This window comes from Euprymna scolopes, chromosome 45 (assembly GCF_053919585.1).
Source record: "Euprymna scolopes isolate OS-2025 chromosome 45, ASM5391958v1, whole genome shotgun sequence".
NCBI lineage: Eukaryota > Metazoa > Mollusca > Cephalopoda > Sepiida > Sepiolidae > Euprymna > Euprymna scolopes.
The window spans coordinates 67,700,856-67,713,204 of record NC_136526.1 but is presented as its reverse complement, the minus strand read 5'-3'; the positions used below and the strand labels follow the sequence as shown (position 1 = coordinate 67,713,204).

The 12,349-nt window shown below is 34.9% G+C and overlaps 1 protein-coding gene across 1 annotated transcript in view; it reads right to left on the bottom strand.

Moving 5' to 3' along the window:
* Positions 1-12,349, bottom strand: part of LOC145269872 (RING-type E3 ubiquitin-protein ligase PPIL2-like) — an 89,023-nt gene that overhangs the window by 24,045 nt on the left and 52,629 nt on the right. Inside the window, exons 17-19 of the mRNA XM_080125616.1 lie at positions 10,320-10,389; positions 4,023-4,085; positions 449-588 (exon numbers count right to left, since the gene is read on the bottom strand). Of these exons, the coding sequence (XP_079981742.1) occupies positions 449-588; positions 4,023-4,085; positions 10,320-10,389 (273 nt within the window). The remainder of the gene's footprint in view (positions 1-448; positions 589-4,022; positions 4,086-10,319; positions 10,390-12,349) is intronic.

Genomic DNA, 12,349 nt, shown 5'->3' with positions numbered 1-12,349 from the left:
GAACATTCCAACATGGCCATGAGTTGGCTGTGGGTAGAGACCCATAATGTCTAAGGACAATATCATGTAACTGATCAATCTGTGTCCTGGCTGCCTAAATATTCGCATGGTTTGAAATCAGCAACGAGAATAACACATTTTGAACTGAAGAATACAGTGGAAGTTGTCTACCTTTAGTTTAAAAAATATGCAAATAAACTAAATACAAATTACAAACTGAACTCATTTTGAACTGAAGAATACAGTGGAAGTTGTCTACCTTAAATATAAAAAATATGCAACTAAACTAATTACAAATTAAAATAACTTGTCTACATCATGGACAGTGCTACTCGTCTAAAACTAAACATTCAATTTATTTGACGCCCGGACAACACTGGGTAGGTCAGCACCTGTTTCACAAAAAACAGAACAAAAATGACGGATGAGGTGAAAACAACATTCTTACACTAATGATGGGTTGATGTATTTGCCGATTCCAGACTTGTAGACTTTTGGTGCCAGATCGATTTTCGGATGAATTCGTGCCAATTTCGATTCGGCTTCAAGACGATTTTTCTCTTCTTCCTCTTCACGATCTTTCTTCAACTGAAAAAAAAATGAAAGAAGAAACAAATTTTAATTCGATTCAGATTTCCACAAAAAAATCCGTGCTCAGAAATGGCGAACATTACAGATTATCCCATCTTTTTGGATTTTATTCACACAAATCCCAAGAACGATTGGAGCCTTCTATCATGTCTGAAAGTGACGCAATGGGAGCTAGTTCAGCTGAGCATTTCTTAGTATAGCAGGGATGAGATTAGGCCCACACGCCTACAAGATGTCTAAGTATTTTATGATATCACGGACATGAGAAGGAATGTATTTTCACATTGTCTAGTGTGACTTCAGTCCGCATAGGAAAATTTAGGAAGGAAGTAGTTTGTGGGATCAAAGGTGAAGTTGGAGGTGAATCGCTGGCAAACAATTCTGCCGTCCGAGTTGCCATACACGCAACCTTCTGTTCTTTTATTCACAACACTGTTATATTATATTGCCAGAAATCATGAGTTTCTATCTTTTGCAATTCTATGCGTTCCCTGGTTATTTTAGCGTGCTTTCTTTTGGCTGTTGCTATTCTCTCTTAAAATAAAAATGATATTTCAAATTTGAATAACACACAAAATGAAATTATATTTCAAATTTGAATGTAACACAAAAATCTTAAAAATGATATTTCAAATTTGAATGTAACAAAAAAATAAAATGATATTTCAAATTTGAATGTAACACAAAAAAATAAAAATGATATTTCAAATTTGAATGTAACACAAAAAAATAAAAATGGTATTTCAAATTTGAATGTGACAAAAAAATAAAAATGATATTTAAAATTTGAATGTAACACAAAAAAATAAAAAAAGTATATTTCAAATTTGAATGTGACAAAAAAATAAAAATGATATTTCAAATTTGAATGTAACACAAAAAAAATAAAAATGATATTTCAAATTTGAATGTAACACAAAAATGAAAATATTTCAAATTTGAATATCTATATATCTATAAAAGAATGGGGCCCCAGCAAAACCAAGCTGACTTGCTAGTATATATATATATATATATATATATATATATATACTCTTTATTTGTGCCTAAATCAAAACGTGGATTCCATGAACAAAGCTTCTTTCTTAGAACTGCACGCCTGTGGAACTCTGTTCTGTCTGCCTGCTTCCCACCTGACTACAACTTGGATGTCTTCCAAGTCCCACGTTAACAGATTCCTGATGAACCGCCCCCTTAAGTAAACACTTCATCAAATCTCCACACTAACGTACTGTACTTGCAATAACCCTTATCCCTGAGTGGCTTCCGGGCCTTGATAAGTGGTGACCTCCATGTAAAAAAATAAAAAAGGCATGGAACTACCAAACCAAACAGAAATAAGGGCACTAGGGGAACAAGACGACTATAAATTCTGGAAGCGGACACCATCAGAGCAACAGAAATGAAAGAGAAAGTTGGAAAGGAATACCTCAGGAGAACAAGAAAACTCCTGGAAACTAAATTATATAGTAGAAACCTAATTAAAGGTATAAATACATGGGCAGTGTTACTAGTAAGATACTCTGGACCGTTTATAGGGTGGACAAAAGAAGAACTGAGATAACTCGATCAGAAAACCAGGAAACTCATGACCATGCATAATGCACTACACCCAAAGGATGATATTGACAAACTACGTGAAAAGGAAAGATGGTGGGAGGGGACTGATTTGTGAAGGACATGAAAAAAGAACTAGAAAAATACATAATGCAAAACACTGAAAGAATAATTATGGCAGCGAGAGACACTGAAAAAAACAAAACAGAAAACAGAGAGACAAACGACAAAATGAAAAAAAAGAAATGGGAAGAGAAAAAACTCCACAGAAGATTCATAAGAATGACAAAAGATGAGAATAACGAAAACACATGGACATGGATGCGAAAAGGACATATAAACTGAGAAACTGAATCTCTAATAACTGCAGCCAGCACAAGATAACTCGATAAGAACCAACCATATCAAAGCAAGGATCGATAAAACACAACGAAACAGCAAATGCAGACTCTGTGGACAAAGAGACGAAACGATAAACCATATAGTAAGTGAATGCAGCAAACTTGCCCAAAAGGAATACAAAAACAGGCATGACCGAGTGGGGAAGGGTGGTACACTGGGAATTGTGCAAACGACTGCATTTTGAGCGTGCAGACAAATGGTACAAGCATAAACCCGCAACAGCACACGAAAACGAGAACCACAAAATCCTATGGGACATGGACATACAGACGGACAAACCCATCCAAGCAAGAAGACCAGATGTCGTAATAATTAACAAGAAAGAAAAACCCTGTCAAATCGTGGACTTTGCAGTCCCAGCTGATCACAAGGTGAGTATGAAAGAAAAGGAGAAACGAAGCAAATACACAGAGCTAGCCAGAGAGTTAAAAGGGATTTGGATGATGAAGAAAGTCCAAATAGTACTGATAATAGTAGGAGCACTAGGAACAATTCTGAAAAACTTCAAAGAAAGAATGTCAGAAATTGGAATCAGAGGAATAACTGCAAAAGTACAATGACTAATGAAACGATTGAAATATTAATGCGGAGAATAATACAAGACAATATAACAAAGAAGCGTTACAGGGAATGAAGAACACTGAAACTGCATATCTACAAGTTCTACACCCCCCATCATGCATCCCCCCCCATTGTTTCATCACCGTTCCCCTCAATAAAAAAGGAATACCAAAGGGCCGAGAAGGGTCAATAAGGACTGAAAGACCGAGGAGCGAGTGCAACCAGACCTTGGCTGGACAAGCGCAAAGAGAATTGGGACCTTGGGAAGGCTGAGTACCACTCAAATTCCAGTATAAACCAATGGCCACTACCAGCGAGAAATCAATGGTAAGCGGCTGTTGCGATGATACAAATTCATTTGCAAATGCTATCGAAGTAGGTGGAGAGAGCTGGACGTCTGAGGACACTTGTTGTCACTCAGCTTCCAGAAAACACCACAGGTTTCCAATCAGATCGTTTGTTGACTTGTGGGAAAGCTCCATGTGAGCCAATAATAACAATAATAATAATAATAATGATAATAATAATAACAATAATAATAATAATAATAACAGTTGAAAAGATATTTTTCATTCAGTAATGAAGTTTGGAAGATTGTCGTGAAAGAAATGCAATCACCAAAATATAATCGTTTCATTATTTTTAGTCGCCAGTTGAAAAAATATCACAAATGTGACTGTTTCACTCGCAATGTAAAGCCCTGTACATCCATACGGCATATTTTTTAAAACATAGTTAGCCATGCACATGGGCATATATCTATACATATCGACCGAAAAATTGTAAAAATAGAAATGGAAAACTCAACTTCTTAGGTCATCCATCAATATATCATGTTTTTTTTTTCTTAACCATATAATTTTTGCAGAATATAAAACTTTTAAAAAACAAGAAAAAATAAGCACACCAACCTGATCTGCTGCCTCTTTGAATGGATCAACGAACACAACACAAGTGTGCAACCGGATTTCTTCCTAAAAAAAAGTGAAATAATAAAATAATTTTTAATTTAAAAAAAAAATAAATAAATAAACAATTTTTAATTGTAAAAATTAAATTCAAAGGTAGTGAAGAAGCAATCATTTTTTGTATTCAAAATGGTTATGTGTATTTCAAGAATTTTTTTCTTGTTTTTTTTTTTTTTTTACAAAGAGGTCACCACTTATCAAGGCCCGGAAGCCACTCAGGGATAAGGGTTATTGCATGTACAGTACGTTGTACGTTAGTGTTGAGATTTCATAAAGTGTCTACTTAAGGGAGCGGTTCATCAGGAATTTGTTTACGTTGGATTTGAAGACATCCAAGTTGGTGGGAAACAGGCAGACGGAACAGAGTTCCACTGGCGTGCTGTTCTAAGAAAGAAGCTTTGTTCATGGAATCTACGTTTTGATTTAGGCACAAATAGCGAGTGGGGAAAATTTTTGACAGTGGCTTCAGCTAGACGGGTGTTTTTCGTAAAAGATTTAGTTTTAACACATTCACTGCCAACTACGATTAATCTCCTACTCACTTAGCCTGGTCCACTACGAGTAAACTCATAGTAAACTCATAGTAACAAAATTATTTTTCTATTAGTCAATGCGTGGTCGGCACGTACGATAACTGCCGTTAACTTGAACTTGCATCTCAAAATAACACATATTGAATAGAATATTTATGAGTTATCTCGTATTTGGCCTCAGCCATGCATTAATGTTTTTTTCTAAAGAATACGTATATAAGTTATAAGTTGATTCATTATAAATAAAAGCTGATTTGAGTTATTTTATTACAAAAAATATGTAAACTCATAAAAACTGAGAATTCCTTTAGTAAAATGGCCAACAACTCTTTATCTGAGAGTATGTCTTTCAAGCTCCTTAGCCTAACGTTCACAAGAAACATGAGTTGGAACAATTACATTGAAGGCATTGCCAGGGCCACTGCAAGGAAAGTGGGCTCTCTCTACCGTGCTAGAAAACTACTAACACCCGAAAGTATCCTGTACCTCTATAAGGCAACCATTCGCCCATGTATGGGGTATTGCTGTCATATTTGGGCTGGTGCATCGGCTACTAGTCTCTCGCTCCTTGACAAGGTTCAAAAGAGAGTCGCAAATCTGACAGGCCCTGAACTGGCATCTAAGCTTCAGCCTCTGTCCCATCGACGAAACGTTGCATCCCTCTGCCTTTTCTACAAGTATTTTAATGGTGAATGCTCTGACGAACAGCAAGCACTTGTGCTCGCACCACGTGGACAAACCCGACAGGCAGCTAAATCCCACCCCCACACAGTAGAAATCCCTAGATGTAAAAGATCTTTTTACTCCAGTAGTTTCTTCCCCAGAACCGCTAGACTTTGGAATTCCATTCCAGGTCCCTGCTTCCCCAACTGAAACGATATGCAGAAGTTCAAGTGCAACGTGAACTGACATCTTGCTGCCCAAATCCCTACATAGTACCCCAGTAGTTGTTGCCCCTGATAGTAGCCCCCTACACCAAAGTGGCAATGTGCCTTGTTTGGGGTGAAAATGTAATAAAAAATAAATAAATAAATTAAAAAAAAAATGGCTTGTAGCAATTCCTTTAGTAAGTCATTTCAGCCCATTTTTCGGTCATTTTAGTTTATCTTTAAGAATTTCATGTCAATCCTACATTCACGCATTCATCCATTACATGAGAGCATGCAACTAATCCCTGAGTGGCTTCCGGGCCTTGATAAGTGGTGACCACTGTGTAAAAAAAAAAAAAAAAATGGCTTGTAACAATTCCTTTAGTAAAAATGGCTCGTAACAATTCTTTTAAAAATAAATAATTCAAATTTAATAAAGTTTCCATATTATATTCATATGCATTATTTATTTTTGGCAAATTACAGAAAAAATAGCTTGACAATGACAATAAATTCATAGCAAATAGAGTTATAGCTGGCAGCAAATGTGTTAATCAACGTCTCAACACAAGAACTCTTTCCACGACGAATCCTTTTTCGATACAACTAACAAAGACAATCACTTAAGCTGTTTTTTAATGATGGAAGGCGACTTCTTTTCTTGTCTTTCATTTTTACATTTAGTCTTACTTTACAGACGCTTTAAAGTGTCTGTATATCTCTTCGGTAAATATAGTCTGTTTATTAAACAAACATTATTAGTTACATATGTGCATACATGTTTCAGTGGAATCCCAATTCAAAGAGACCCACTTCATCAGACCAAAAATTATTATATTCATATGCATTATTTGTGGACTTAGTTTTTGGAAATTACAGAAAAATAGCTTGGCAATGACAATAAATTTAATGGAGTTGCAGCAGCGGATGTGTTAATCAGAAAATGCACCTGTGTGGCACAATGGAGAGCGCCCCTTTTGGGGGAGCTGGGGGCTTCTACATTAATGAACCTGTACTTGTGAGGTGCAAATGTGTTAGACAGGTGCTTTGTGGGTTTGGGAAGGTAAGAGTATGTTGTTTATTAATATTCAACCAAGTCAAAACGATTTGAGATTCTAGAATTTGAAAGGTCAAACCTGAAAGAACTCATCATCGAGGCATACGAAAACAAAACAACATTCAAACTGTATGAATATATCTTTCTCTCTCTTTCAATCCCCTTCTCTCTCTTTTCATGAAGGAAGAGAGAATTAAATATAATTATATTGTTTTTAAAACAGTTGAACCTTGTATTCTGGGGTTGGCAGCAGTTTTAGCTACATGCGTCTGGTTTCAACTGGTCTTTATAAAAATATGCTTCCTACTTGTTAAATGTTAAATAAATTATATTTTTTTTTAAAAATGCATTTGTTCGCTATTTTTGTACAAGCGTTCGATTTCAGCATGAGGTCCCAGCCAGTTAAGCTGACGATGAAAATGTTGCCTGTGATGACGCAATGAAGATAAAAGAAGTGACCCATGCTAGCCAGTCATAGTCGACGATATATAAACCCGTTGTGTTGATGTTCCTACGTGCCTATCGTTTGATATCGTGTCTAACCTCAACCAAGTAATTCTCCCCGGGAAGCAATAGTGTCACCTGCAATTTTTTTTTTATGTAATCACTAACAGGCACTTATAGATCAGGCTGTTTGAAGATACAGACTTCCTGGCCTAAAATACACCAAAACATTGATGTCAATGTGTTTTTTTTTTCTGTTTCCGAAACTCAATCAGGTTTTGCAAAACCAAAAACAACAATTTTCTTCTACAAAAACAAACACCACGAATAAATATTTAAAAATATAAAGAACTTGAAGCAAAAAACATTTTTCCAAAATTACTGAATTTAGCATAAAATAATACAAAAAAGGGTTGATATGCCGTAAAACAACCAAACCAAACCAAACCAAACACCATGAATAAATATTTGAAAATATAAAAAAACTTGAAGCATAAAAACTTTGTTTCCAAACTGGATTCAGCATTAATTGACCTCAAAAGGGTTGATATTCAGTAAAACTAAATAACCAAATCAATCCATATTTCTTTATGGTGTAATGGGTTACAAGAAAGAGGACTTAGTACAGTAGGGAGGCTAATTACTCCTACTAACATATAAATAGTTTTTCTGTCAACAAAATGATATGAAAACCTGGTGATAAACAAACAATAGATTGACAGAGGGAAACATTCGCCTCAAAAAACAATGAATTAAAGACATATTTTTTCTTGCAGATTTTTTACTGACAAACAGACAAAGGAATAGAGAAAGAAACAAAAAGGGTTGATGTGTCGTTTAGTGATGATGCATTTATATACAAAACAAATTGCTGTAAAAGAAAACAATCAAACTGGATGAAAAAAAATCAAATAGAAAAAATTGAATCAGAAACATAAAAGCTTTTTCCAAAATCACTGAATTTGACATAAAAGACTCCAAAAATTCTCCAACTGTGACAATCAGCCTGAAATCATAAAACTTGGTCAGTCATCTCATAAGATGTACAGCATTAAAATACTGAATTTTCAAGTCTTTTTTTTTTTTTTTTACACAGGCATCACCACATTATCAAGGCCAAGAGGCCACTCAAGGATAAGGGTTAAAGAGCGTACAGTAGAAATTGGAAAATAGTGTAATCTTAGTAATCTGCCGAAACAGATACTACACCCTGATCTTGGCCAAAAGGCCAAAAAAAGCTTAAAAAGCTAAGAACAACATCTATTAACAACAGATCTTTGATCTTAACCAAAAAGGCCAAGCACAAAAGTGTTACGGACAGACCGACCGACCAACTGACCAACAGACCGACAGAGTGACTTATAGAGTCGCTTGCACGCGACTAAAAACTCCAAAAAATGTTAACAGGTAGTTTTATATGAGCATACCAGGTCAATGCTGAGTAACCTGGTCGATTATTATTATTGGAAAAATAAAACAATTAGATGTTGGAAAATATAGATTTACAGTTTTGAACGTCTAATCAAGAATTTAACTCAGAAATTATATAAACAAAGTCAATTTTGGAATTTTCAGAGTAGTTATGGAATTTAAGCTAACAATAATATAAACAAAGATACATAACAAAAAACCAGCAAGGGATCTTTAGGCTATGTGTAGTAATGACATAATAGATTTGAGATTTACACATAGGAAGTTAGTTAGCAGAGATCAAGATAAGAGTTGGCAAGAAACATGTTAGCGAACAGACGTGTGGACAATCCCATTGGAAGCAGGAGGAGAAACAACTGAAAATGTAGAAAGAGACTTAGTGTGTCAAATTTCAACAAAGGAATCCATAAGACAAATAAAGATTGTGTAAAATATTACTCATTGTTATGGCGCCCATTTGGGATTTGAACAAATAAGAAGGAATATGGTTCTTTTGGTCTGAGACAATATATGTTCTCCATTTGATTGAAAGTTTATGTGTCACGTTTGTTAATTACATGTATTTGCAAATTTACATACATACAACAATAGAAAAACATTTTAACTGCTAGACGACACACTGTATATATGACAATGTTAAAGAGACATTAGTTATATAGACGTCATGCTATTTATATATAGTGACAATAATGTTATACATCCACCAGCTACATAACAGATATGCCATAAAACAAAACAGATATAGCAGGGCAATGCCAACGGTATTGCTAGTCGACAATTTTTATGATCATTGTAATAAAATGTTATCAAAGCAAAATAAACATTTACAGAGAAAATTTTTTATGTTTTAATAGAAAAGCACATAGAATATAAACAATAATCTATTTAGATTGACCTCTAGAGTCTGACGTAGTCTTATGTAGAGGTTATTTTAAACTGGCATGGACTTTAGGTAAGGCTTGGAAAAGATACATATAATTTGATTAGTCAGAGATCGTGAGTGATAGAAAGCAGATGCAATTGGAGTCAAGAGTGGGAGAAAGACGGTCTACAGATGGTGATGGCTCCCAGTAGAGGGGATCAGAATGCGTTAGTCTGGGACCAGCATTACAGTTTTCTAAAGGGGGACATCGATAATAAAGTTGCTGAAAAACAATCCAAGATTTGTTCATTCACTGGAATTGAATTTTCTTTGCAGCTTTTCTGAGGATCCATCAAACAAGATTAGGAACAGACCAGGTATGTTTCTTCGATTGGCTCGATGTTACAACCCCAGAGAACTGTTATTTGTCTTTTTCTGTTGTAACTGTTACATGTCTGTTGTTTAAACTTTATCTGTTGGTGAAAGTTTTATACTAAACGATGCACGAGTTTACGTGTACAGAACACCTCAACAATATTACAAAACAACCAAATCAATCTATATTCCATAGTCTTTCTGTCAACCAAATTTTGTGAGAATTTGATGACAAACAGAAGAATGGAAATGATTTAAAAAAATAAAATAAAACCCTGATATTTTTATGCAAACAAAGTGACAAACACAGGGGTATTTAGTTCTCTCCCAATGCAAGAACTGTCACACCAGAGTTGGAAAGTGCGATTGAAAAGTCAGCGCTCCGAGGAGGGCAATATGACTTGCAATAAACTGCCTGGAAAGCCCCGTCAGCATTCTCTGGTAATGGTGCGTAGCAATAAACTATCCCCATCTCAAAGAAAGAAGACAAAGCCTGGGAAGGTGGACCTCCTAGAACTACACAGAACCAGCACTACACCATAATCAACGGGGAACAAGTCATTGCTGGAATGGTCCAATCTCTGTTGATTTTGGGGGCTAAGGATAAAAATCCATAGCCAAGTGAACGAAACGCTGATAAAAATCTTATCCTCATCAAATATAACTCACCAATGGTTTATCGTTATCATCAGTTTCGATTTTCTCCATTTTTTCCAAAGTATCAAGACCCCCGACGACTCTGAAAAGAAAGAACATTAAAATCGGTTATGAACATAAAGTTAGGACTCTACAGACAATTTTTTAGTTGACCTTTGACAACTAAATATTTAACTATATTAGCCAAATAAAAAGTTACTAGTCAAATCCACATGATTTTTAGAATATGACATCTTTGTACCATGATGAGTACGTTCATCATAAAGATTTTTCTGTATTTTTTTTTTTAAATAAGTGTTAAGATTTGAAGATATAAACATTCGAATTTCTTCAGCTGTTTTTTAACAGCCTTTGTTAAAAAGTACTTCTTTTTTTACATGGAGGTCACCACTTATCAAGGCTCGGAAGCCACTCGGGGATAAGGGTTATTGTGTGTACAGTAATCAATGGGATAGTTTCATAGTAATAGTTAGTATTGGAGATTTGATAAAGTGTCTTACTTAAGGAGGTGATTCATCAGGAATTTGTTTACGTTGGACTTAAGGACATCCAAGTTGTAGTCAGGTGGGAATCAGGCAAACGGATGAGAATTCCACAGGCATGCACTTCTCAGAATCTACGTTTTGATTTAGGCACAGATAAAGAGTGGGGAAAATTACTGACAGTGGTTTCAGCTAGACGGGTGTTTTTCATGAAGGATTGGTGAGGGGAACCAGAGATTGGAGCTCGGACGAGCACTTGCCATGGAAATAACGATAAAACAAAGGCAGGCTCGCAATGTCTTTTCTGTGGGAGAGAGGCTGCAGAGAAGAGAAAAGGGCATCCCCCACTAGGCCACGAAGCCTATTTTGTACTCTGTCAAGGCAGAATAGGCTGTTTTTAGCAGCTCCAGCCCAGATATGGCAACAGTATTCCATCCTTGGACGTACTTGGCTTTTATATAGATAGAGAATTGCATCAGTAGTGAGATATCTTCTGGAGCGTTAGAAGGATCCTACCATTTTCCTAGTGACCTTGGCAACAGACTTGATGTACGTGCCCCATTTAAGATCAAGAGTAAGGGTCAAACTCAGAAGCTTATCAAAACATGAAGTCCCCCCCAAGACAAGAGCCATCCATTTCAACTAATGCCAGATGGGGATCAGAGCGTTGATGATATAAAGATAAAAGCTTGGTTTTAGATGCATTAAAAGTAACCAGCCACCTATTCCCCCATTGTACCACACGCTCAAGATCAGAGGAGAGAGAATCTGAAAGAACTTTGTCATTTACGGCCTTTGATGTGTTGCCATGGTCGTGTCATCAGAATAGATGTCAACTTATTTTTCTATTAAACTTTTAAAATCCTTCATTAAAAAAGTATATTTTTCTATTAAACTTTTAAAATCCTTCATTAAAAAAAGTATATTTTTCTATTAAACTTTTAAAATCCTTCATTAAAAAAAGTATATTTTTCTATTAAACTTTTAAAATCCTTCATCAAAAAAAAGTATATTTTTCTATTAAAATTTTTAAATTCTTCATTATAAAAGTATATTTTTCTATTAAACTTTTAAAATCCTTCATTAAAAAAAGTATATTTTTCTATTAAAATTTTAAAATCCTTCATTAAAAAAAAGGATATTTTTGTATTAAAACGTGTTTAAATAATTTGACTTTGCTCATTTTATTCAAACAAAAGAAAAAAAGATTAAAAAGACATTTTTCACTCAACTTTGGATGAAAAAAAAAAAAATCACCAAAAGATAAGCATTTTATTATTTCTAGTCATCACTTTGAAAAATCACTCGCAAATATCATTCATAGATGCAATTTATTTATTTTATTTGTCATACTTGAATGAATTCAACTATTTCTACAGAAAAGCATTTTACCTAAATGCTACATGGGAATAATGTTTATTTCCCCAATATGATACCTCAGGGTTCTACAGACAAATTTATTTTTACTTAACCTTTGATAACTAAATATTTTTTGTTTACAAGCCAAACCCACGTGATTTTTGGAATATGACATCTTCATTCCATGAGGAGTATGTACAT